The sequence below is a fragment of the Somniosus microcephalus genome, chromosome 9 (assembly GCF_052327205.1).
Source record: "Somniosus microcephalus isolate GS21.2 chromosome 9, FLI_Smic_1.0, whole genome shotgun sequence".
Taxonomy (NCBI): Eukaryota; Metazoa; Chordata; class Chondrichthyes; order Squaliformes; family Somniosidae; genus Somniosus; species Somniosus microcephalus.
Window position 1 is genome coordinate 160,679,242 of NC_140995.1, and position 26,593 is coordinate 160,705,834.

At 46.1% G+C, this 26,593-nt stretch overlaps 1 protein-coding gene across 1 annotated transcript in view; it reads left to right on the forward strand.

Annotated features, from left to right (window-relative positions):
- The window catches only part of klhl32 (kelch-like family member 32), a 411,538-nt gene that overhangs the window by 264,813 nt on the left and 120,132 nt on the right, over positions 1 to 26,593 (forward strand). The window contains exon 6 of the mRNA XM_085997427.1: positions 7,570 to 7,785. Coding sequence (XP_085853553.1) covers positions 7,570 to 7,785 — 216 coding nt within the window. The remainder of the gene's footprint in view (positions 1 to 7,569; positions 7,786 to 26,593) is intronic.

The following is a 26,593-nucleotide window of genomic DNA, read 5'->3' on the forward strand; positions in this document are numbered from 1 at the left end:
ATTTACTATTGGATTCTATCCAATAGAATCACAGAGTTTGAAAGAACCAATCTGATAGTGAATAACATTTTACTCAATATAGTAATTCATGTTCCTCTGAAGAAAGGTCTTCCACAAAGAGATGGGACCCAACCACTTTCCCTTCCTTTGTTTCTTGAGAATACAATATTATTTTCCTTTGACTTCCCCATTTTCATTTTTGCTGGACAGAGTTTAAATAGTGAAATCACAGATTGTAAAAGACAACATCTCACGAGATATGTAGCTACAAATTAAATAATCTAAGTATATTTGTATGGAAGAAAATAACTGGTTAATACAGTAAACAGCATTATGGTGATGTATTTGAATGTGGCCACTGTTGAAATGCCTAAGTTTTTTTTATATGTAAACACAGATTTGTTTCAAATCAGAATTTCTTCAAAGAAAGCAAGTTGTGTTTTTCCAATGTAACTGAAATTTTTTCAATTTATTTTCAAACCAAATACAGATGCCTAGAAATTCGGTGGGCTGCGCCACCAGTTAGCGTCTAAAGAGGGCACTTAGTGGCTTTAGCGCCACTGGCCGCGCCTCCCGCGATATTTAGCTGGGGCGCTAATGGCGGCGTTAACCTGTTGCGCTGCGCCGCCTCCGATGACATCATCGGTGTGCGCAGCGCCCCGCTACCACCCCGATCTCGATATTTGGCAGCGACCGCCTCTGTAGCGCCGTTCGCAAATGGCTCCCGGTTCACGGGGCCTTCCTGTGGCGGCAGTGGCGCAAATTAAGGTGGAGGTGCGGGGCGGCCGCCTGCCAGCACCTCCGTCCCCGGCCTCCTGATCGCCCCCCGCGGCATTGCCGGCTGTTTTCCGAGAGCCCAGCACTTCTCCTCGGTGCCGGGCTCTTTTGCCGGCACTCGCGATCTCCGATCGTGCTGGTGCAGGCCCCTCCCCCTTAAGAATGGGAGGAAGGCCTGCAGCACCGCGGCACGTTGCGCTGCGATATTCAGTTTCAGCGCCCTAAGAGGGACGCGGAGTGCCTCGAGCCTCGCCCCCGTGTCCCTCTTGGGGTGCTCAAGCTGAATTTCCGGCGGTCGCTACTGCTCCAAACGCTGCGCTAAATCCGGCGCCCAGGCGAGCTTGGCGCCCCGTTTGCGGCTCCACTCAATTTCTCCCCCAGTATATTTAAGGATAATGTTCTCTACAATTATTTTTCAGGTGTAATCTTAGTGTATATGTATTGAAAATAAACTGATATAGAACTTACTTCTGTTACTGAAACCTACATAAAATCAAATGGTGAATATCTTTCAGACTTCTGGGAGGATTGTATAGGAGATTGTGCTGAACAAAATGATAAGTAACTTGGAAAGGTTTAGTTAATTTTACAATGTAGACATCAATTACTTAGCACAGATAACCATTCTTTATTTTGAGAGTGATGTTGGCTCTTTTTGTAGGGTGTTCTGTGTTGTGTATGTAATAGGTATGTTACTTTAAACCTATGGCCAGGGCAGCACTACTTTGTAGGGCGTAGTGATACCGTAGTACCACTCCTGGCCATAGGGGTATAAATAGTACTGTGGGTACTGATCTCCCCTCAGTTTCCCGCCTGTTGGTATTAAGTAAAGACCTACGTTGAATCTTCCAAGCTGTCTCGTCATTATTGCATTAAGTATAGACACATACTTTATACTGGCGATGAGTAAGGTTCGAACTCACCAGTACACGGTGCAACAAAGGAACGGTAGCAGTACGGAGAGAGAAGGAGAGAGGCTTCTTACCAGCCAGCCTGCAGAGTCCAGCGTCGATCGAAGGAGGCCGCCCAGCACTCCGGGTTCGGGAGGAGCGGCAGCAACGGAGCGAGAGAGAGAGGTTTCCAGCGGAGGCTGCGGCAGCTGAGAGAAGAGGCTGAACGGGCGCTCCAGCCACGGGGCAAAAGTCCACCCAGGGCCAGGTAAACTGAAATCCTTCCCGGGGAACGGGAGCTGCAAGGGCCAGAACGGGCAGGCGATCTGGGGAACAAACGGAGCCACAAGGACTAGCGGGCCACGAGAGGGGAAGGTCATTGTTAATAGCGGCGGTGGCAATAACGGGAGCTGCAAGGGCCAAAAATAATGACGCTGGAGAGAGGTCGTTGACAGCAGAGGGAGAAAAGGCGGGAAAAACGCCATCTAGTGGAGAAAGCGGGAAAAGTTTTTTTTTTCTCTTCAAAAGTTTTAAATGGCTAAAGAAGGTTCGTTGTCAGCATTTGTTGAGGACACCGAAGAGTGGGATGCCTATATCGAAAGGCATGAACTTTATTGCATAGTAAACAAGGTGGAAGATGACCAAAAGGTAGCAACCTTATTAAATTTTATGGGGGCAAAAACATACGGTCTGCTGAGGAATCTTCTTACTCCAGAAAAGCCAGCAGACAAAACGTACGCCCAAATTGTTGATACGTTAAGGGAACATTTAAACCCTAAGCCACCATTTATAGCGGAAAGGTACCGCTTCTACAGACGCGACCAAAGGAATGATGAGTCGCAGGCAGCCTATTTAGCTGAGCTCAGAAGGTTGTCCAAACATTGCCAGTTTGGAGCCATATTGGCGGACGCGATCAGAGACAGATTTGTCTGTGGCATGTTAAATGAGAATACACGTAAACGGTTGCTAGCCAAGAAACAGCTCAGCCTAGATCAGGCGATTGAAATAGCATCGAACCACGAAGCAGCAGCACAGGGTGCTGCTCAAATACGACAAAACACAACCGGCTATGACACCCATGAGGTGACATTTCACAAAGGTAAATGCTACTGTTGTGGCAAAACCACCCACGACCAAAGTAATTGTTGGTTTCGTGATAAAATATGCCGGCAGTGTGGGAAAAAGGGGCATATAGCGAAAGTTTGTCGGTCTGGTACGAAACCCAATCATGGGGGCAATCCGAGCAGTACCAAGGCAAGGACAAAAATACATAAGATGTCTGACAGTAGCTCAGACGAGTCACAGGAAGGCACAAAAGCAGAGCCTAAAGGTCTGGGATGTCTCAAGTTATATGGTGCAGACAAAACGGAGGACCACAGCACAATGTGGGTTAAAATGAAGGTAGCAGGCGTCGAAGTTAATATGGAGCTGGACACGGGTTCAGCCCTATCAGTAATTAATGAACAAGATTATAACAGGCTGTTCAAATGCATTCCCTTAAAGGATACGGAAATTAAATTAAAAGCATATACGGGACAAAAAGTTTACCCGAAGGGAAAAATGCAAGTAACAGTTAAATACAACGGCAGAAAACGGCAGACTTTATTTATACGTCCTACCAAACGGTGGACCACCACTTTTGGGTAGGGAATGGATAAGAAAAATCCATTTCGACTGGAAGTCGATACACGAGTTAAAAGTAGAGACCACCACGGATGATACAACCATTACAAGCAGGCTGTCGAAACTATTGGCAAAAACGCCAGAGGTGTTCCAACAAGGGCTGGGGACCTTAAAGGACATTAGAGCAAAAATAACTATTGCTCAAGACGCAAACCCCAAGTTTTGTAAGGCCAGACCGGTGCCTTATGCCATTCGGCCAGCGGTGGAAGCAGAACTGGATGCCTTAGAGAGTGCAGGTGTCCTTACAAAGATTGAGTGGAGCGAGTGGGCCACGCCCATTGTCCCAGTTATAAAGAAATCTGCAAATAACACACCGGGGGAACCAAAGAAGGTTCGCATTTGCGGGGATTTTAAGATAACTATTAACCCAGTCCTGCACACGGTACAGTATCCGCTGCCGCGGATAGAGGACATCTTCGCATCGTTAGCTGGGGGTAGACACTTTACGAAGATTGACCTTTGTCAAGCTTATTTACAGATGGAGGTGGAGCAGGACTCGAAAAAGCTCCTAACGATTAACACACACAAGGGATTGTACCAGTACAATCGCCTGGTATTTGGTGTGGCGTCCGCCCCGGCAATATGGCAGAGGACCATGGAACAGGTCCTACAGGGCATTCCAGGAACGCAATGTTACCTGGATGACATCCTGGTGACAGGACAAACGGATAACGACCACCTCGCTAACCTGGAGCGAGTACTTCTGTGGTTACAACAATACGGACTCAGGGCGAACAAGCAGAAATGTGAGTTTTTCCAGGAACGTATCTCATACTGTGGTCACATTATAGATAAGGAAGGCCTGCATAAGTCCCCGGAAAAGATCGAGGCAGTAGTGAAGGCCCCGCCCCCTGAGAATGTATCTCAGTTACGATCATTCTTAGGCCTTATAAACTATTACCATAAGTTCCTCCCAAACTTATCGTCCATTTTACATCCACTAAATTCATTGCTGCAAAAGGGAGTCTCCTGGAATTGGGACGAAGCGTGTGAGGCTGCTTTTAAAAAGGGTAAACAACTCATTACATCCAAGGAAGTGCTCGCACACTTTGACCCAAAAATGCCAATGAGGTTGGCATGTGATGCCTCCCCATACGGTATAGGGGCAGTGTTGTCACACAAATTTCCCAACGGGACGGAGAGGCCAATAGCATTTGCCTCAAGGTTGTTAACTACAGCCGAAAGAAACTATGCGCAAATCGACAGGGAGGCCCTCAGTCTGGTGTGGGGTGTAAAAAGATTCCACCACTACCTGCATGGGCAACGTTTCACACTACTGACGGATCATCAACCGTTGGTGTCGATATTTAATCCAACAAAAGGGGTGCCCCTGATGACGGCCCAAAGGCTACAGAGATGGTCGCTGTTCTTAGGAGCACACCAGTACCTTATCGAATATAAGGGTACCAAACAGCATGGCAATGCGGATGGCCTGTCGCGGCTACCCTTGCCTGCCGAGATCGAAGAGATAGTACAGGACCCCGTGGAAATATATCATACGGCTGTTATGGAACACTTGCCCATCACCAGCCAATGTATCGAGCGGGAAACACGGAACGACCCGACATTGGCAAGGGTTTACAAATTAACCGTGAAAGGCTGGCCGGCGCAGGGTGACGCATCATTGCCGGCGTTTTCGGCAAGGAAGGACCAGTTGTCCGTCTGCCGGGGCACATTGATGTGCGGAGCCAGGGTGGTGGTCCCTCAAAAATTACAACAGAAAGTGTTGCAGGACTTACACGAAGGTCATCTGGGGGGTGTCAAAATGAAAAGCCTCGCCAGAGCCTACGTCTGGTGGCCCGGCATTGACAGGGACATTGAGGAAGTAGCAAAAGCGTGCCAAGGGTGCCAGATGGTACAGAACGTACCACCACAAGCCCCACTACATCCGTGGGAGTGGCCCTCAATGCCGTGGCAAAGGATCCACGTGGACTTCGCTGGCCCCTTCCTGGATGCGATGTTCCTTATTGTAGTAGACGCCCATTCAAAATGGCCGGAGGTCATAACGATGTCATCAACGACAGCTGAAAAGATGGTCGCAGTCTTAAGGACCATTTTTGCCCGAAACGGGGTGCCCGAGCAAGTCTGTTCGGACAATGGGCCACAATTTGTGGCAGAAGAATTTCAAGCATTCCTAAAAAGGAATGGAGTGCGACATTATACGTCCGCACCATATCATCCGGCTACAAATGGGCTGGCAGAGCGATTTGTGCAGACTTTTAAAAAGGCCATCAAGGCGATGGGGGAGGAAAGGTTGCCACTACAACACAAGGTGGACAACTTCCTATTCGCATACCGTAATGCTGCACATACGGTGACCAACCAGGCCCCCGCCGTCATGTTCTTTAATAGAAGGTTAAGGTCTCGCCTTGAATTGCTCAGACCAAACATTCGGAGAGATGTGGAAAACCGAGTATTTCGTAGGGCTCCTGACAGACAGACACGGAGCTTTGAGGTGGGGCAGCAAGTGTTGGCCCGTGATTATAGGAATGAAAAGTGGCGGTCTGGTACGATAAAGGCCCGCCAGGGACCCTTGATGTACACAGTTGAGACAGGGGAAGGCATAATCAGACGACATGCTGATCAACTTGTGGAGTCCAGAAACCCAACTGATTCACTACCTCAAACGTCTCAGCACATTGTTACAGCGGAATCACGGCCCAGCTCGTCGTTACAGAGGTCTCAGGATTGCGAGGAGTTCAGCACTCCAGTGATCTCCACGGCACAGGATGTGCCATCAGACACCGACGAGTCCAGCGATGAAGGGGTGACAGGAGTACCGCCGCCTACACCGAGACCGACTAGAGAAAGACGTTACCCTAGTCGAGACAGGAGGCCTCCTCAGAGACTGAATCTATAACATGTTTCTGTTTATATATATATATATATATAAGTAGACAACTCTTGATGTAAATATGTTATGTATATTGTGTTACCAAATGTTATTAGCCCTAGTTATGGTGCATCTATTGACTTAATTGCACGGGTACGTTTTAATTAAAAGGGGAGGAATGTTGTGTATGTAATAGGTATGTTACTTTAAACCTATGGCCAGGGCAGCACTACTTTGTAGGGCGTAGTGATGCCGTAGTACCACTCCTGACCATAGGGGTATAAATAGTACTGTGGGTACTGATCTCCCCTCAGTTTCCCGCCTGTTGGTATTAAGTAAAGACCTACGTTGAATCTTCCAAGCTGTCTCGTCATTATTGCATTAAGTATAGACACATACTTTATATTCTGCACTGTCTCTCATAATTGAATGTGTTACAAACCATCCTTGTTCAAGAGAAAAGAGACAACATAACATCTACTTGGGCTTCAATTTATGCCGTTTTGAAACTAAGCTCATAAGAGTTGCAAAAGAAGGGCCCAGGGTGACTATTCCTCTAAAGTTTTCACCTTTGGTATATCCCATATATAAAATAAAATTTGAATAATGGATACATTGAAATGGCTAAATAGGCTATAATCTATTCTCAGGGATTCAGATGCCACAGTAGATTTAAACAGCGCCCTTTCTCCTCTGGAACTGGGTGGAAATTCATCCCAGACTGCTGGTATGAAAGTCTTGTCTTTCTGATGACTGTAAGGCAGTTACGTGAAATTAATTGAGGCTGCAGCTTCACAGTATAACGCTAACTATTACTTGACATTAAGCTAGCAGACTCACTCATAAAAATCTTAAAGCTGACTGTGAAATGAAATAGTATTTTTATTTCAAATGAAGAACCGTTACTTGCAATATGTAGACCAAAATTTACTCTCCCTCCTGGAAAAAAAGGACCTGAGTCTTTCAAATTAGATTACAACCTTGAATTATTCTAATGCCTGCTATTTACATTTATTTTTATTCCATAAAAAAAATATTGGTCGGCTCCTAGCCACTCACTTCAATGTTCAGAAGACAGGTGACTTCCTCCGAGGTCTCTTCCAATGCTCCTCTGCAAATAGATGTAAGCAAGAGTGGTCTATAGGAAGTAGTCTATCTCTATTCTGTCTCTTCTGAAATTTGGCTGGGATAGTTGCCTTTTGAAGACTCATTCATTCTACGGTATGACATTTGTGAAAGGTATTCACCATCTTTCTGACATTATTACTGCCGTGCTACCGGGTAATGATATGATATAGATTATAGTGAAATTGTATGTACACTGTATACTCACTATATGTATGAGTGACAGGAATGTCATTTTCAGTGTTCCTTTTGTTCTCCTAGGAACTGACTAGTTTCAATTACCTGGATTTATACAAACTTGCTGACCTATTTAATCTTACACTGCTGGAGGAAGCAGTAGTTAACTTCCTGGTCAAGCACCTTTCTGAACTGCTGAAAAACCACCCTGAAAAGGTCTTGGCACTCCCTTACCGGCTGCTCCGAGAAGTTCTAAAGAGTGACCGTCTGACATCGCTAAGTGAGGAGCAGATATGGCAGGTAACATAAAGGCAGAGATGTATTTAGCTCCAACTCTCAAGTTTTTTTTCACCTCTCCTCTTCAAAAGGTGTTGATTCTTTGCTGTGTTATGGTTCCATGTGATCGCCCTCCAGTACTATGTTCAAGTGGGAATTATTCATGTGTGATCCTTGACAGTGCATGTTATTTGGCTATTCAACGATAGAGGCAGCACATCAAAGCTCAATTCTGTTCTTGCTGAATGGCCATGATGCACACTTCCAGTAGGTGTTGCTGAATAGCAGTCAGGAGCAGGAACTCCGGCCGCTTTTTCCCTCCCTAACCTCGGAATCTGAGGTCAATTGCATCACCCCTGCTACCTTAGCTGATATCAGCAGACTAAGTATACATCAAAGATCAAACCTGCTACCTTCCTGGCCTGTATAGGCCACCTATTTATTGAGCCTCTCAACTTTTAAATTTCTGTTTCGCAGAAGGGGTTAACTTATGAAAATGATGAAAACCTCAGGAAAAGTAGTCTTCTATTCTAGTCAAATTTTACATTTTAAAAAAAGTTGTAAGATCATTGTGGGTTTAAATTTAATATCACGATTAAATATCAGTTGTCAGTTCTAAATGTTTGAGTTGCTTCACCACACCGTACCCCAATGGGAGAAAAGTAAGAGGATAGGCCGATTTTCTACTCTTCCTGCAAAAGATGTGGATGTATCTTTCTTCCAGTTCCATGATGGCTTGCAATACCACAACTGAAAGTTGCCTTTAAGCGTCAAGCAAAAGCCTTATCTGCTTCACTGCTGGTCTCTTGAGACTGTAAAGATCTTTTCAAATAGGATGAGGGCCTTGTACTAATTGCTTATTGACTATTCATTTTAGGCCGATAAGCTTTCTTCAAAGCATTCTGCTTTGGTGATCATATTATAGAAGGGATTGAAAAAGGGAATGCCTGGATTACAAAGTGAAACAATTCACAGGTACAATTGTGATCACTCAACCTTGCACATGCCAACATTTTCTGATATAAAAAAAAGACTGTCATCAAAGTCCTGTCACTGTGTGAGCATGTGTTGGGGGAGGGGAGGAGGTAAGGGAGAGTTGATAATCCTGTAGAATAATGTTGCAAAAAGCTCCTGTCTGGTGCATAACATTATACGTATTTTGCAATACAGGTATGCTGAGTTTAAAATTATTATGTGGATTTGGGAATATTAGATTTATATTTCTTTATTTTGTTGAAACTGCAAAATGCAGTATATGGTATAATTTACTGTTCACTGTTTTCTTTATAGCTAAAGGTGCATGATCCTGATTGAAGATTAAATATCAGTTGTCTCTTCTAAATGTTTGAGTTGCTTCACCACACCTTCAGTTCTTTTTATCTTTCTATCATTTTGTCTGCCAATCGAACTGAAGTACTCATTGAACAACCACCATTTTTAATATAAAATCGTGTTTTGTTTTATTTGTTGATCATGCTAGTCCTATATCTTGGTCATTTCTGACTAAACATTGTGTTATGACAGGATCTTACTTATTTGCAATCTTTGGGAGAAAAGTGAGCAACTACAGGGTGCAATCTACCCTTTTAATAAACCCTGTTTTGGAGGAAAAAGCAAATACAATATTGGCAACATGTTGCAAGGGCAAAACGTAGTTAACTTGTCAGTATGCCCCGTGTCTTGCTGTATGGAAAGGTCACGGATTGTTTTCTTCTGTTTTAGTTTGATGCAGTCTTCATTTTCCTGTGTCTTTTTTTTACTTAAACGGTTGATTTATTGCGCCTGATGTTTTTACTGGTGTTTGATAATGGGAAATATGCTCAGATTTGGGCTGCTAGTCTAATCTTACTTTAGCAGAATAAGTCCATGCCACTTGGAATTCTGGTATACATGTGGGCACATTCTAATTGTATTTCTCATAACCACAGTTACAATAGTCTAAATTTACAGTTCAAGAAAAAGCTACATAATGTTCCTTTTAAATTGAAATGACGTTAGACTGACTGTGCATTTTTTAATGTTTTCTTGGATTATGCCACATTACATGTAAGAATGATTACCAATCTAATTTTTTCAGATTCTATTTGTAATAGAAAATTAGTGGGATAAACTTTGACCCCCCCCAAAAATTTTTTAGAGAATGTTGTTAAAAATCACAAACTCAAGAAAACAGACTGAAAAAATATTGATTTATTGAAAAACACTATTATTGTAAGGCGTAAAGTAATTGATTACAGTCTCTCATTTCTTGAGCATACACCAAAGTCAATCGGCTGAGTTAATACAGTGGTGTAAAATCCCAGTTACTGGGATTTCTTTGTGATCTATGGTTTCATGATCCGTAACTTTGAGCCCTCCCCCTAAGTTACTCAAGGAAAAAACTGTTTTATTTTAACAATTATCTCATACTGGATTGGATTTCTTTAATAAAAAGAAAAAAAGTGGAACTCATTTTAAAATAAACTGGATTAAATGTTTAGTTTCTTTTCTAAATTCTTATATATTGACTTGCAGAACCATTGCAATTCTGTGTTACAGGGAAATGTCAAAAAGGTACCATGGAAAGGAATGGCAAATCCCAAAATACCAATAAACATAGAAGGATGATAGACAAGCAAATGATATATAGCCAGTCTATAAGCACTGTACAGCTGGTGCCACAGCAAGATCAGGGTCCCCTTAAAAAAAATTCCAATGCCTCCTTTTATTTTCCTGCAGGAAATCAGATGCCAAGACGCACACATGTCACAATAGTAACGTCACTGACATGAATCAGTCATTCATGAAAGAAAGACTTATGAAATAATACTGAGCGGCCTACGGGTGGCGCTGTCCAGGGAGAGTATAAATACTCGGGCACGGGCCCAGCTTGCGCAGGACATTCTTAACAGGAACTAGTGAAGGACACAACTAGACCTCCATGTTGTAAAACAGTTGAGCTTTGTTTAACGCTTAGACCAAGTGCCTAGTAGTTTTTTTACATCAGTCATCATGCAAATTGAGAGATGCTAGTACTCTACGTGATGTACATGTATATCATACAATGTGCAAATGTGATACATGTGCATCTTAGGACCTTATTTTCATTGCAATGACCAGGGAAAACTTTTTTTAATGACAAATTCAGTAGAGAACATTTTCTTTACCAACCCTCAAAAATTTGGGTATATGCATAAAAGGGAATGGTGATTCCAGTGTTTCTCACAGCCTCTACAAAATTAAATGTTCACTCCTAAAGTTTACAAAATCTTCCGACATATAGATTTCCCTCCAAAAAAATTATTGGTGTTTCCATATATTCAATGAACCTGAGTTTCCGTGAGGGTTATCTCAAACCCCCTCGGAAATTCAGGGTCCATGTATTCAAGGATTCTGCCTGCAGCAAAAACACCCAATTTTGAGTCACTATACATGGAAACTTGATTTTCCATAATGGAGTCCCCTTTTGCTGGATAGTGGAAATGACCAGATAACCTTCACACCTACCTGTCTCAGTTCCCTCCAGCTCTTCCATCCCGCCACCCCATCTTCATTTATTTGTTCTTGTCGGCAAGATCAGTGCCCATGCACACACTTGTAACTCCAACCACTGGTCCTATCACAGAGCCAAGAGACCATGGGTAAAAATGCTCCTTTGATGCCAATCGTGCCCCCTCCCCAGCTACATAAGTAAGTGTTAACTTGCAAAATTCAGTAGGGAACCCCTCTGGCATTGTCTCTGTGGAGCTGTTGGCTTTAAAATCAATACAGCCTGCTGTTATTTTGGAGATGAGAATATGCTGTGTTTAGTCCTCACCTTTGTAGCTGGGGAATCTGTGGTTAACATTAGGGGAGCATTTTTGGCCAGTTGTCTTGGGTCTATAGCCAGTTAGATGGCTGGAGTTGTGGGCAAGAGAATGGGTGTTCTAAGACAGCAAATCTGATCTGCTACATCAGATGCCCCAGCAGCAGCTGATTTTGCCAGCAGGAGTAGGATAATGGCAGTGAGTAAAAAAAAAACAAGTGCTACAGTCCTAACTCCCACTGGCCTCCCATTATCCAGGAAAGTTTTTGCAGATACTTGAGAACACGGATAATCAGAGTGCAGATCGAGGTTCCACTAAGCAGAAAACTGAAAATCTTGATATTTTGTGATTCTCTTCTTTCCCTAACGGCTTTCAGTATAGCTGCAACATAATTATTATCCTTTAACATTCCAGTCTGAGCCAGTGGTGAATGTTGGCATTCCCAGCATTTATACACAGAGTGAAGTAAAACCGGTATGAGAAAATAATTAGGAATTATAATAGCAAGAGAAAAAGCTCAAAAAAAGAAATAAACATAGAGAAAAACAATTTTAACTCGGTTTCCTTACGCACATTCGTACAAGATAAAAATATCTTTAACAGTTTAATGCCTCCTAAAAATATGCAATCCACAGAAGAAGTACGGCCATAATTCTGGAACACAGGCATTATACCTGTGCACAGAACCCCTTGCACTACCTTTTCAGAATGTGTAAGTGATATGTTACATACAAACATAAGAAAATGCCAGACAGAAAAAGACCAGCTGGCCTATCTAGCCTGGCCCAGAGTCACGATGTCTTATGCATTGCCATTCAGACACACCCTACCCACCAAGAGCCATGTAACATTGAAACATAGCAGCAGGAGTAGGCCATTCGGCCCCTCGAGCCCACTCTGCCATTTAATGAGATCATGGCTGATCATCCAAATTCAGTACCCTGTCCCTGCTTTCTCCCCATATCCCTTGATCCCTTTAGCCTCAAGAAATATATCTAACTCCTTCTTGAATATACTTAATGAATTGGCCTCCACCGCCCTCTGTGGCAGAGAATTCCACAGGTTCACCACTCACTGGGTGAAGAAATTCCTCCTCATCTCAGTCCTAAATGGCTTACCCCTTATCCTTAGACTGTGACCCCTGGTTCTGGACTCCCTCGTCATCGGGAACATCCTTCCTGCATCTAGTCTGCCTAGTCCTGTTAGAATTTTATAATCTCCTGATAGAGGAAAGAAACCTGGAAAATTCTGCTGATGGATTAGTGGGTAAATATATCTGTGAGCTTTGCAGACTAGGAAAGTCCTAGGCTTTTATCTCTTTAAAACCATTGGCGGTTGTGCCTTCAGCTGCCAAGCCCCTAAGCTCTGGAATTCCCTCCCTAAACCTCTCTGCCTCTTTACCTCTCATTCCTCCTTTAAGACACTCCTTAAAACCTACCTCTTTGACCAAACTTTTGGTCATCTGCCCCAATATCTCCTTGTGTGGCTCGGTGTCAAATTTTGTTTTATAACGCTCCTGTGAAGCACCTTGGGACGTTTTACTACGCTAAAGGTGCTATATCAATACAAGTTGTTGTTGTTGTTATCATAGAATGGTTACAGCACAGAAGGAGGCCATTAGGCTTGTCAAACCCATGCTAGCTCTCTGCAAGAGCACTTCAATTAGTCCCACTCCCCTGCCCTTTCCCCATAGCCCTGCATATTTTTTTCCGTCAGGTACTTATCCAATTCCCTTTTGAAAGCCAGGATTGAATCTGCCACCACCACCATTTCAGGCAGTGAATTCCAGATCCTAATCATTCACTGCATAAAATTTTTTTTCCTCATGTCGCCTTTGGTTCTTCTGCCAATCACCTTAAATCTGGGTCCTCTGGTTCTCGACCCTTCCGCTAATGGGAACAGTCTCTCTCTATCTACTCTGTCTCGACCCTTCATGATTTTGAACACCTCTATCAAATCTCCTCTCAAACTTCTCTGCTCTAAGGAGAACAACCCCAGCTTCTCCAGTCTATCCATGTAACCAAATTCCCCCATAGAAACATAGACGATAGGAGCAGGAGTAGGCCATTCGGCCCCTCGAGCTTGTTCCACCATTCAATGAGATCAGGGCTGATCATCCAAATTCAGTACCCTGTCCCTGCTTTCTCCCCATATCCCTTGATCCTTTTAGCCTTAAAAAATATATCTAACTCCTTCTTGAATACATTTAATAATTTGGCCTCAACTGCCTTCTGTGGTAGAGAATTCCACAGGTTCACCACTCTCTGGGTGAAGAAATTCCTCCTCATCTCAGTCCTAAATGGCTTACCCCTTATCCTTAGACTGTGACCCCTGGTTCTGGATTCCCCCGCCATCGGGAACATCCTTCCTGCATCTAGTCTGTCTAGACCTGTTAGAATTTTATAAGTTTCAATGAGATCCCCTCTCATTCTTCTAAACTCTAGCGAATACAAGCCTAATCGACCCAATCTCTCTTCATACTTCATTCCTGCCATCCCAGGTATCAGTCTGGTGAATCTTCGTTGCACTCCCTCCATGGCAAGAACATCCTTCCTCAGATAAGGCGCCCAAAACTGCACACAATACTCAAGGTGTGGTCTCACCAAGGCCTTGTACATCTGCAGCAAGACATCCTTGCTCCTGTACTCAAACCCTCTCGCTATGAAGGCCAACATACCATTTGCCTTTTTAACCGCCTGCTGCACCTGCATGCTTACCTTCAGCGACTGGTGTACAAGGACACCCAGGTCTCGTAGCACTTCCCCTTTTCCCAATCTATTGCCGTTCAGATAATCTGTCTTCCTGTTTTTGCCACCAAAGTGGATAACCTTGCATTTATCCACATTATACTGCATCTGCCATGCATCTGCCCAATCACCCAACCTGTCCAAATCATACTGGAGTTTCTCTGCATCCTCCTCACAGCACACACGCCCACCCAGCTTTGTGTCGTCTGCAAACTTGGAGATATTACATCTAGTTCCCTCGTCTAGATCATTAATATATATTGTGAATAGCTGGGGTCCTAGCACCGATCCCTGCGGTACCCCACTAGTCACTGCCTGCCACTCAGAAAAAGACCCATTTATTCTAACTCTTTGCTTCCTGTCTGCCAACCAGTTCTCTATCCAAGTCAGTACCTTACCCCCAATCCCATGTGCTTTAACTTTACACGCCAATCTCTTATGCAGGACCTTATCGAAAGCCTTCTGAAAGTCCAAATACACCACATCCACTGGTTCTCCCTTATCTATTCTACCAGTTACATCCTCAAAAAATTCCAGTAGATTAGTCAAGCATGATTTACCTTTTGTAAATCCATGTTGACTTTGTCCGATCCTGTCACTGTTTTCCAAGTGCTCTGCTATTACATCTTTTATAATGGACTCTTAGCATTTTCCCCACTACCGATGTCAGGCTATGTCTATAATTCCCTGTTTTCTCTCTACCACCTTTTTTAAATAGTGGGGTTACGTTAGCATCCCTGGAACCATTCTTGTGAATCGTTTTTGCACCCTCTCTAAGGCCTTCATATCCTTCCTAAAGTGCGGTGCCCAGAATTGGACACAATACTCCAGTTGAAGCCGAACCAGTGTTTGAAAAAGGTTCATCATGTCTTCCTTGCTTTTGTACTCTATGGGCAGGATTTTCATTGGGCTGTGGAGGTGGGATTGGAGGCGTTCGGGGGGTTAAATCCCGAAATCAGGGGTCCCGACCCCATCCCGCCCCCCCAACCCGTCTCCATGCCAGTTTCAAAGGAGGCGGATACCCGCCCCGCACTGGGACTCGCCTCCCCGAGGCGGGAAGGGGATTAGTGCCAATTAACTGCCTGTTAACAGGCAGTTTTTAGCCTAATCCCTATTTTTATTGTTGAAGTGTGGGATTCCCGATGGCTCCAAACCACGCCAAGTTAGAGGAGGCGGACCGTCGGGATGAAGGGCTTGGAGGGGTCGAGATGTCCGGTGTTCAGGTGAGTGATGGGTGCATGAGTGCAAAGGTAAGTGTGTTTGGTGTGTAAAGTGTTTAAAGAAGTTTTACATACCTTTTCTTACCTTTACAGCCTTCCTTCCTTTAGGTCTCGGGAGTCCCTCATCTCACTGACACAGAAAGCAGAATGGCTGCGAGCTGTCAAAAATTGCAGCATTCAGCTTTCTGTTCCGGGGAGATCTCTAAATCAGCCTGAGAGGAAGGAATTAACTTAGAGTACAGATTGTCAGTGTTTGACAGCTTCAAACAGCTGTGAAACGCAGATATTTCATCTGTCAAAAGGTCTTGACAGATGAAATTTCAATCTGTGACGTCACCTGTTGCCGGGTCAATCAGGGAAAAATCGCGTGGGTTGGCTAGAACTCGATGGAGGTGGGACTATAACCCCGAAAGTTGTAGTCCCGCCTCCTACCCGACTCCTCAATGAAAATCCAGCCCTATGCCTCTATTTATGAAGCCCAGGATTCTGTATGCATTTTGAACTGCTTTCTCAGCCTGCCCTGCCACGTTCACGATTTGTGCATATATACTCCAAGGTCTGTCTGTTCATGCACCCCCTTTGGAATTGTACCTTTAGTTTATATTGCCTCTCCTTGTTCTTACTACCAAAATGTATCATTTCGCACTTTTCTGCGTTAAATTTCATCTGCCACATGTCCGCCCATTCCAGCCTATCTATGTACTCTTGAAGTCTATCACTATCCTCCTCACTATTCACTATACTTCCAAGTTTTATGTCATCTGCAAATTTTGAAATTGTGCCCTGTACTCCCAAGTCCAAGTCATTAATATATATCAAGAAAAGCAGTGGTCCTAGTACCGACTCCTGGGGAACACCACTGTATACCTTCCCCCATTCCGAAAAACAACCATTCACCACTACTCTCTGTTTCCTGTCACTTAGCCAATTTCGTATCCATGCTGCCACTGTCCCTTTTATTCAATGGGCTTCAACTTTGCTGGCAAGCTTTTATGTGGCACTTTATCAAACGCCTTTTGGAAGTCCATGTACACCACATCAACCGCATTACCCTCATCAACCCTCTCTGTTACCTCATCAAAAAACTCTAGCAAGTTAGTTAAGCACAATTTGCCTTTGATAAGTCTGTTCTGGCTTTCCCTAATTAATCCACACTTATCCAAGTGACTGTTAATTGTGTCTCAAATTATCATTTCTAAAAGCTTCCCCACTACTGAGGTTAAACTGACTGGCCTGTAGTTGCTGAGTTTATCCTTGCACCCTTTTTTGAACAAGGGTGTAACATTTGTAATTCTCCAGTCCTCTGGCACCAGCCCCATATCTAAGGAGATTATGGCCAGTATCTCTACTATTTCCCCCCTTAACCTCCCTCAGCATCCTAGGATGCATCCCATCCGGTCCTGGTGACTTATTTACTTTACAGCCAGCCTTTCTAGTACCTCCTCTTTATCAATTTTTATCCCATCCAGTATCTCAACTACCTCCTCTTTCACTATGACTTTGGCAGCATCTTCTTCCTTGGTAAAGACAAATGCAAAGTACTCATTTAGTACCTCAGCCATACCCTCTGCCTCCATGTGTAGGTCTCCTTTTTGGTCCCTAATCGGCCCCACCCGTCCTCTTACTACACATTTATTATTTATATGCCTATAAAAGACTTTTGGGTTCCCTTTTAAGTTAGCTGCTAGTCTATTCTCATACTCTTTCTTTGCCCCTCTTATTTCCTTTTTCATTCCCCTCTGAACTTTCTGGCCTAGAAATTCGGTGGCCTGCGCCACCAGTTAGTGCCCAAAGAGGGCACTTAGTGGATTTAGCGCCACTGGCCACGCCTCCCGCGAAATTTAGCGGGGCACTAATGGCGGCGTTAGCCTGTAGTGCTGCGCCGCCACCAATGACGTCATCGGTGTGCGCAGTGCCCCGCTACCGCCCCGATCGCGATATTTGGTCTGCGACCAGTTCAGGGGGGCCTACCTGCGGCGGTAGAGGCGCTATTTAAAGGAGGTGCGGGGCGGCCATTTCTTTTGCTGGCCGCCTGCCAGCACCTCTCCGCGCTGTCGTCCCCGGCCTTCTGAGCCCCCCCCCCCCCCCCCACGTTGTGCCGGCTGTGTCCCAAGAGCCCGGCACTTCTCCTCGGTGCCGGGCTCTTTTGCCGGCACTCGCGATCTCGGATCGCGCTGCAGCAGGCCCCTCCCCTTTAAGAACGGGAGGAATACCTGCAGTACCGCAGCGTGCCGTGCCGCAGCGTGTGGTGCTGCGGCATGTTGCGCTGTGATTTTCAGTTGCAGCGCCCCAAGAGGGATGCGGAGCGCCTCGAGCAGCGCCCCGCTTCCGTTTGGGGCGCTGAAACTGAATTTCTCGCTGGCGCTCGCGGCTCCTTCCGGGGCGGTAGGGGGCGCCACCGAATTTCTAGGCCTCTATGTTCAGCCTGGTTCTCACTTGTATTCTCAACCTGACATCTGTCAAATGACCCCTTTTTCTGCTTCATCTTACTCTCTATCTCTTTCGTTATGCTGATTTTGCTGATCTCAGTCAGTGCGCAGTGAGACATAACAATTGGTTTCAGGTTAGGTAGGATTATGATCTAGTTGACTCCTGTTGACAAGTGCACATGTGTGGATGTTGAATGGAAATGGATCTGGGTTGGCTCCTTTACAGGGTGACCATACATCCCCATTTTCCGGGGACAACCCCCGGATGAGGTACTGTGTCCCCGGAAGAGTCCCCGGTTCATGAAACTTGTCCCCGAATACCCTACCTGCCATTTTATTTCAGTAAGTTCCATTGCAGCTCGTGTAAATCCATGCCCGCACTCAGGGTTTCAGAGATGGACCAATCAACAGGGCCCACTGTTGATTGACAGATTCTCTGCTCATTGTCAGTGACAGACCAATAAAAGGACAGATTACCGTTTACTGTCTGCTGAATAGCTTTGACCGGATTGGCTTCAGTTTGGACCAATGATAGGGCAGATCACGGTCTGAGACAACAGTTTGGCTTTGACCGAATTGGCTTGAGTTTGGACCAATGAAAGGACAGAGTGGGGTGTGAGTACTGGCCAATGGGGTGGCTATGTTTACGTGGGAGGTGTGATGGCGGTGTTGTCTGTGTGAGTCGGAGCCTAGGGACAGGTAACACATCTCATTAGCTGCTGATGTGAAAATGTGAATCTGATTGTTCGATGTGGGTTCGCCCCAAGGCGCCTCTCACTGGGCAGGCTTCCCCATTTCCCGTTGGGGGGTGCGGAGGTCAAATATAATGCGCTACAAAAATAACGGGGAAATTAGCGAAGCGCCACCGCAAACCTGCTACTGCCTCAAGGGACTGAAGCACAAACACCGGCCATTGAATAAAAGTCTTGGCCAAGATCCTGGGAACCGGCAGACCACCCGACTCGCTGTGGCTGGAACTGAGTGGACGAGACAACGGACCGTGAGCCTGAGGACGGTCGCTGCCTCACGAGACTGTAATTCGCCTCCTTCCTGGACCGGGCCACGATGCTGAGTCTCCGGCAGCTTCTGGCACAGTGCTGCTCGTGATGAGTGAGCCTAAAGGGCCAAGAGGCATTGACATGCCTCACATGCTGCGTTAACTGGGCCAATAACACGGCACCCTCGGGAGCAGCTTTAGAGGCCGGGCTGCAGTGCGGATCACGGGGCTGAGGGAGAAACAAATAGACGGTGGGTCGATCAGTCAGCGCTGGGTATAGACAGCGGATCAACCAGTCAGTGCTGGGAATAGACGGAGAGTTAGCCAGCGCCCAGGAAAGGAAAGCACAGTTCCCTGTTTGCTGTGAGACCTTTCCCAGAACTCAATAATGTTCCTGGGGAGTTCCCGTGCGAGGAGTGGGGAATCCGCTCTTTACACTGAAATACATAGAAATACAACACAGAAACAGGCCCTTTGGCCCAACCAGTCCCTGCCAGCATTTACCCTTCACTGAGCAAACACTGAGCTTCCCCCGCCTATTCCCAGATCTCAAGGCCGTTCACAGAAGCATAATCAAAAAAATGGACACTAAGCCAAAGACGGTGATATTGGGGGGAGTGATGAAAAATTTGGTCAAAGAGGAATTTTATAGAGGACCATAAAGGAGAGGGAGGGAATTAAATGACTTGGGCAATGATGTGAAGAAAGAGATTTTCTGAATAGGCCGTATAGACAGTGGGTACGAAAAACTGACGTTCCTGAAGAGTGTTATTTTATTATTTATAAACGGCATCTGAATGCGCTTCAATCGTGTGACGTCACATCCGCGGTAATTGTAATCACATTTGTTTTACATTTGCAGTTTATATGTGCAACTGTTTAAAATATAGGCTGCTAAAAAAAAATTTGCCTCACTATGCTGCGCAACCTGCATTTTCCGTCCTGACTACTTTTGCTGTGCTCTTACCCTGTGTGTCCCCGGATTCGGTTTAGAAAATATGGTCACCCTACTGTTTTGCCACACATAGTCGATTAGTCACCTGACATTTAGAGTCTAGACTCATGCATGAAGAATAGTCACCTGTGTTAGGAACTGGAGAGCTGCCAGCAGGCTGCTGAGGCCCCTGGGACTGTACCACAGCAAAAGTCACTTGTAGAGGAAGGGAAAAATTGGAAACTGTGCATGTGTGGATGAGTATGTAAATTAGATACATTGATACATAACCGTGCCAACTTTTACCTTTCCCACTTCCATCAGAGATATTGGAAATCTTATGTAATGTGTGTGTAAAAGGTGGTGGGATCACTTTAAAATGTTTTAATTCTGGTCGCTATGAAGAAATATGCTGGAAATCTGAAACAAAAACAGAAAATGCTGGAAATACTCAGCAGGTCAGGTAGCATCTGTGGAGAGAGAAACAGAGTTTCAGGTCGATGACCTGTCGTCAGAACTGGAAAATGTTGGCGATGTAACAGGTTTTAAGCAAGTGCAGGGGCAGGGAAAGGTGGGGGGAGGAAAGAACAAAAGGGAAGGTCTGTGATAGGGTAGAAGGCAGGAGTGATTAAATGACAAAAGGTATGATGGTGCAAAGCAAAAGGAGATGGTAATGGGACAAGTAAAGATACAAAAGATGGAACTAGAAAAGGTGTAAATGGGAATTGCAGAATCATCAACAGCTGTTGTTTGGAAAAAATGGGGGCAAAGGTTATGATCTGAAATTGTTGAATTCGATGTTGAGTCCAGAAGGCTGTAAAGTGCCTAATTGAAAGATGAGGTGCTGTTCCTCAAGCTTACGTTGAGCTTCGTTGGAGCAGTGTAAGAGGCCGAGGACGGAGAGGTCAGAGTAGGAGTGGAGCGGAGAATTAAAGAGACAGGCGACCGGAAGCTCGGGGTCACCCTTACGGACTGAACGGAGGTATTCCGCAAAGCGGTCACCCAGTCTGCCTTTGGTCTCCCCAATGTAGAGGAAACCTCATCGTGGGCAGTGAATACAGTATACTAGATTGTAAGAAGTACAAGTAAATCGCTGTTTCATCTAGAAGGAGTGTTTGGGGCCCTGGACAGCGGGAAGGGAGGAGGTAAAAGGGCAGGTGTTGCATTTCATGTGCTGGCATGGGAAGGTGCCATGGGAAGGGGAAGGGGTGTTGGGGGTGATTTAGGAGTGGACCAGGGCATTGCGGAGGGAACCGTGCATGCGTGGTTTTTACATTGAATGTCGACAAGCCGGCTGCGCGGGTTCCCTGGCGCAGTGCACAGCTGCACACCTTACAGGGAACGTTGACCATGGCTTGTCATTTTACCCTGATATTTGAAGGGTGAGCAAGAAAAGGAGAAGAGTATTAATGGCTTCTATCAGCCCAACATAAACTGGGGAAACCCAAGCAGGAAAGATGATAAACTTGTCAATGTAATGAGTAGCTGTTTCCTGACTCAATGTGCTAGGACGCCCATAGAAGGCTGCTGTCTCTTCTGGACTTGATTCTTGTGAGTGACCCAGATGTTATTCAGTTTATACATATAGCTAATCCTTCAGGCAATAGTAGTCATAGCACAATAATTTACAATCCAACTTGGGAAGCAGTGCAGACTTCAGACAGGTAAACTTAAGGACTATGAGCCCAAACTAACAACATAAATTGGGGGGAAAACTATTCAAGTAAGAATTGGTCAAGGACATATGGACGTCATTCAAAAATATTGTCTGGGACATCCGGAACATGTACAGAAAAGGCAAAGTCACTAAGAATGCTCTGAAATGGATCAATAGGAAAATTTGGGGGAAAAGATTTACAAAGCTTGTACACAGAAGAGGGTACACAGAAGAGGGTACACAGAAGAGGGTGTACAGAAGAGGGTGTACAGAAGAGGGTGCACAGAAGAGGGTACACAGAAGAGGGTGTACAGAGGGTGTACAGAAGAGGGTACACAGAAGAGGGTACACAGAAGAGGGGACACAAGAGGGTGTACAGAAGAGGGTACACAGAAGAGGGTACACAGAAGAGGGTGTACAGAGGGTGTACAGAAGAGGGTACACAGAAGAGGGTACACAGAAGAGGGGACACAAGAGGGTGTACAGAAGAGGGTACACAGAAGAGGGTACACAGAAGAGGGTACACAGAAGAGGGTGTACAGAAGAGGGTGTACAGAAGAGGGTACACAGAAGAGGGTACACAGAAGAGGGGACACAAGAGGGTGTACAGAAGAGGGTACACAGAAGAGGGTGTACAGAAGAGGGTACACAGAAGAGGGTGTACAGAAGAGGGTACACAGAAGAGGGTACACAGAAGAGGGTGTACAGAAGAGGGTACACAAGAGGGTGTACAGAAGAGGGTGTACAGAAGAGGGTGTACAGAAGAGGGTGTACAGAAGAGGGTGTACAGAAGAGGGTGTACAGAAGAGGGTGTACAGAAGAGGGTGTACAGAAGAGGGTACACAGAAGAGGGTGTACAGAAGAGGGTGCACAGAAGAGGGTGCACAGAAGAGGGTGTACAGAAGAGGGTGTACAGAAGAGGGTGTACAGAAGAGGGTGTACAGAAGAGGGTACACAGAAGAGGGTGTACAGAAGAGGGTGTACAGAAGAGGGTGTACAGAAGAGGGTGTACAGAAGAGGGTGTACAGAAGAGGGTACACAGAAGAGGGTGTACAGAAGAGGGTGCACAGAAGAGGGTGCACAGAAGAGGGTGTACAGAAGAGGGTGTACAGAAGAGGGTGTACAGAAGAGGGTGTACAGAAGAGGGTGTACAGAGGGTGTACAGAAGAGGGTGTACAGAAGAGGGTGCACAGAAGAGGGTGTACAGAGGGTGTACAGAAGAGGGTGTACAGAAGAGGGTGCACAGAAGAGGGTACACAGAAGAGGGTGTACAGAAGAGGGTATACAGAAGAGGGTGTACAGAAGAGGGTGTACAGAAGAGGGTGCACAGAAGAGGGTGTACAGAAGAGGGTGTACAGAAGAGGGTGTACAGAAGAGGGTACACAGAAGAGGGTGTACAGAAGAGGGTGTACAGAAGAGGGTGTACAGAAGAGGGTACACAGAAGAGGGTGTACAGAAGAGGGTACACAGAAGAGGGTGTACAGAGGGTGTACAGAAGAGGGTACACAGAAGAGGGTGTACAGAAGAGGGTGTACAGAAGAGGGTACACAGAAGAGGGTACACAGAAGAGGGTGTACAGAAGAGGGTACACAGAAGAGGGTACACAGAAGAGGGTGTACAGAAGAGGGTACACAGGGTGTACAGAAGAGGGTACACAGAAGAGGGTGTACAGAAGAGGGTGTACAGAAGAGGGTGTACAGAAGAGGGTGTACAGAAGAGGGTACACAGAAGAGGGTGTACAGAAGAGGGTGTACAGAAGAGGGTGTACAGAAGAGGGTGTACAGAAGAGGGTGTACAGAAGAGGGTGTACAGAGGGTGTACAGAAGAGGGTACACAGAAGAGGGTATACAGAAGAGGGTGTACAGAAGAGGGTGTACAGAAGAGGGTGTACAGAAGAGGGTGTACAGAAGAGGGTGTACAGAAGAGGGTGCACAGAAGAGGGTGTACAGAAGAGGGTGTACAGAAGAGGGTACACAGAAGAGGGTGTACAGAAGAGGGTGTACAGAAGAGGGTGTACAGAAGAGGGTACACAGAAGAGGGTGTACAGAAGAGGGTACACAGAAGAGGGTGTACAGAAGAGGGTGTACAGAAGAGGGTACACAGAAGAGGGTGTACAGAAGAGGGTACACAGAAGAGGGTACACAGAAGAGGGTGTACAGAAGAGGGTGTACAGAAGAGGGTGTACAGAAGAGGGTGTACAGAAGAGGGTACACAGAAGAGGGTGTACAGAAGAGGGTGTACAGAAGAGGGTGTACAGAAGAGGGTGTACAGAAGAGGGTACACAGAAGAGGGTACACAGAAGAGGGTACACAGAAGAGGGTACACAGAAGAGGGTACACAGAAGAGGGTGTACAGAAGAGGGTACACAGAAGAGGGTACACAGAAGAGGGTACACAGAAGAGGGTACACAGAAGAGGGTGTACAGAAGAGGGTACACAGAAGAGGGTGCACAGAAGAGGGTGTACAGAAGAGGGTGTACAGAGGGTGTACAGAAGAGGGTGTACAGAAGAGGGTGCACAGAAGAGGGTGCACAGAAGAGGGTGCACAGAAGAGGGTGCACAGAAGAGGGTGCACAGAAGAGGGTGCACAGAAGAGGGTACACAGAAGAGGGTGTACAGAAGAGGGTACACAAGAGGGTGTACAGAAGAGGGTACACAGAAGAGGGTGTACAGAAGAGGGTACACAGAAGAGGGTGCACAGAAGAGGGTGCACAGAAGAGGGTGCACAGAAGAGGGTGCACAGAAGAGGGTGCACAGAAGAGGGTACACAGAAGAGGGTGTACAGAAGAGGGTACACAAGAGGGTGTACAGAAGAGGGTACACAGAAGAGGGTACACAGAAGAGGGTACACAGAAGAGGGGACACAGAAGAGGGTGTACAGAAGAGGGTACACAGAAGAGGGTACACAGAAGAGGGTGTACAGAAGAGGGTACACAGAAGAGGGTGTACAGAAGAGGGTACACAGAAGAGGGTACACAGAAGAGGGTACACAGAAGAGGGTGTACAGAAGAGGGTGTACAGAAGAGGGTGTACAGAAGAGGGTACACAGAAGAGGGTACACAAGAGGGTGTACAGAAGAGGGTGTACAGAAGAGGGTGTACAGAAGAGGGTACACAAGAGGGTGTACAGAAGAGGGTACACAGAAGAGGGCGTACAGAAGAGGGTGTACAGAAGAGGGTACACAGAAGAGGGTACACAGAAGAGGGTGTACAGAAGAGGGTACACAGAAGAGGGTACACAGAAGAGGGTACACAGAAGAGGGTGTACAGAAGAGGGTACACAGAAGAGGGTGTACAGAAGAGGGTGTACAGAAGAGGGTGTACAGAAGAGGGTGTACAGAAGAGGGTGTACAGAAGAGGGTACACAGAAGAGGGTGTACAGAAGAGGGTGTACAGAAGAGGGTGTACAGAAGAGGGTGTACAGAAGAGGGTACACAGAAGAGGGTACACAGAAGAGGGTACACAGAAGAGGGTGTACAGAAGAGGGTACACAGAAGAGGGTACACAGAAGAGGGTGTACAGAAGAGGGTACACAGAAGAGGGTGTACAGAAGAGGGTGTACAGAAGAGGGTACACAGAAGAGGGTGTACAGAAGAGGGTACACAAGAGGGTACACAGAAGAGGGTACACAGAAGAGGGTACACAGAAGAGGGTACACAGAAGAGGGTACACAGAAGAGGGTGTACAGAAGAGGGTACACAGAAGAGGGTACACAAGAGGGTGTACAGAAGAGGGTACACAGAAGAGGGTACACAGAAGAGGGTACACAGAAGAGGGGACACAGAAGAGGGTGTACAGAAGAGGGTGCACAGAAGAGGGTACACAGAAGAGGGTACACAGAGGGTGTACAGAAGAGGGTACACAGAAGAGGGTACACAGAAGAGGGTGTACAGAGGGTGTACAGAAGAGGGTGTACAGAAGAGGGTGTACAGAAGAGGGTGTACAGAAGAGGGTGTACAGAAGAGGGTGTACAGAAGAGGGTGTACAGAAGAGGGTGTACAGAAGAGGGTGTACAGAAGAGGGTACACAGAAGAGGGTGTACAGAAGAGGGTGTACAGAAGAGGGTGTACAGAAGAGGGTGTACAGAAGAGGGTGTACAGAAGAGGGTGTACAGAAGAGGGTACACAGAAGAGGGTGTACAGAAGAGGGTGTACAGAAGAGGGTGTACAGAAGAGGGTGTACAGAAGAGGGTGTACAGAAGAGGGTGTACAGAAGAGGGTGTACAGAAGAGGGTACACAGAAGAGGGTGTACAGAAGAGGGTGTACAGAAGAGGGTGTACAGAAGAGGGTGTACAGAAGAGGGTGTACAGAAGAGGGTGTACAGAAGAGGGTGTACAGAAGAGGGTACACAGAAGAGGGTGTACAGAAGAGGGTACACAGAAGAGGGTGTACAGAAGAGGGTGCACAGAAGAGGGTACACAGAAGAGGGTACACAGAAGAGGGTACACAGAAGAGGGTGCACAGAAGAGGGTACACAGAAGAGGGTACACAGAAGAGGGTACACAGAAGAGGGTACACAGAAGAGGGTGTACAGAAGAGGGTACACAGAAGAGGGTACACAGAAGAGGGTACACAGAAGAGGGTGCACAGAAGAGGGTGCACAGAAGAGGGTGTACAGAAGAGGGTACACAGAGGAGGGTACACAGAAGAGGGTACACAGAAGAGGGTACACAAGAGGGTGTACAGAAGAGGGTACACAGAAGAGGGTACACAGAAGAGGGTACACAGAAGAGGGTGTACAGAAGAGGGTACACAGAAGAGGGTACACAGAAGAGGGTGTACAGAAGAGGGTACACAGAAGAGGGTGTACAGAAGAGGGTACACAGAAGAGGGTACACAGAAGAGGGTGTACAGAAGAGGGTACACAGAAGAGGGTACACAGAAGAGGGTGTACAGAAGAGGGTACACAGAAGAGGGTACACAGAAGAGGGTGTACAGAAGAGGGTGTACAGAAGAGGGTACACAAGAGGGTACACAGAAGAGGGTGTACAGAAGAGGGTACACAGAAGAGGGTACACAGAAGAGGGTACACAGAAGAGGGTGTACAGAAGAGGGTACACAGAAG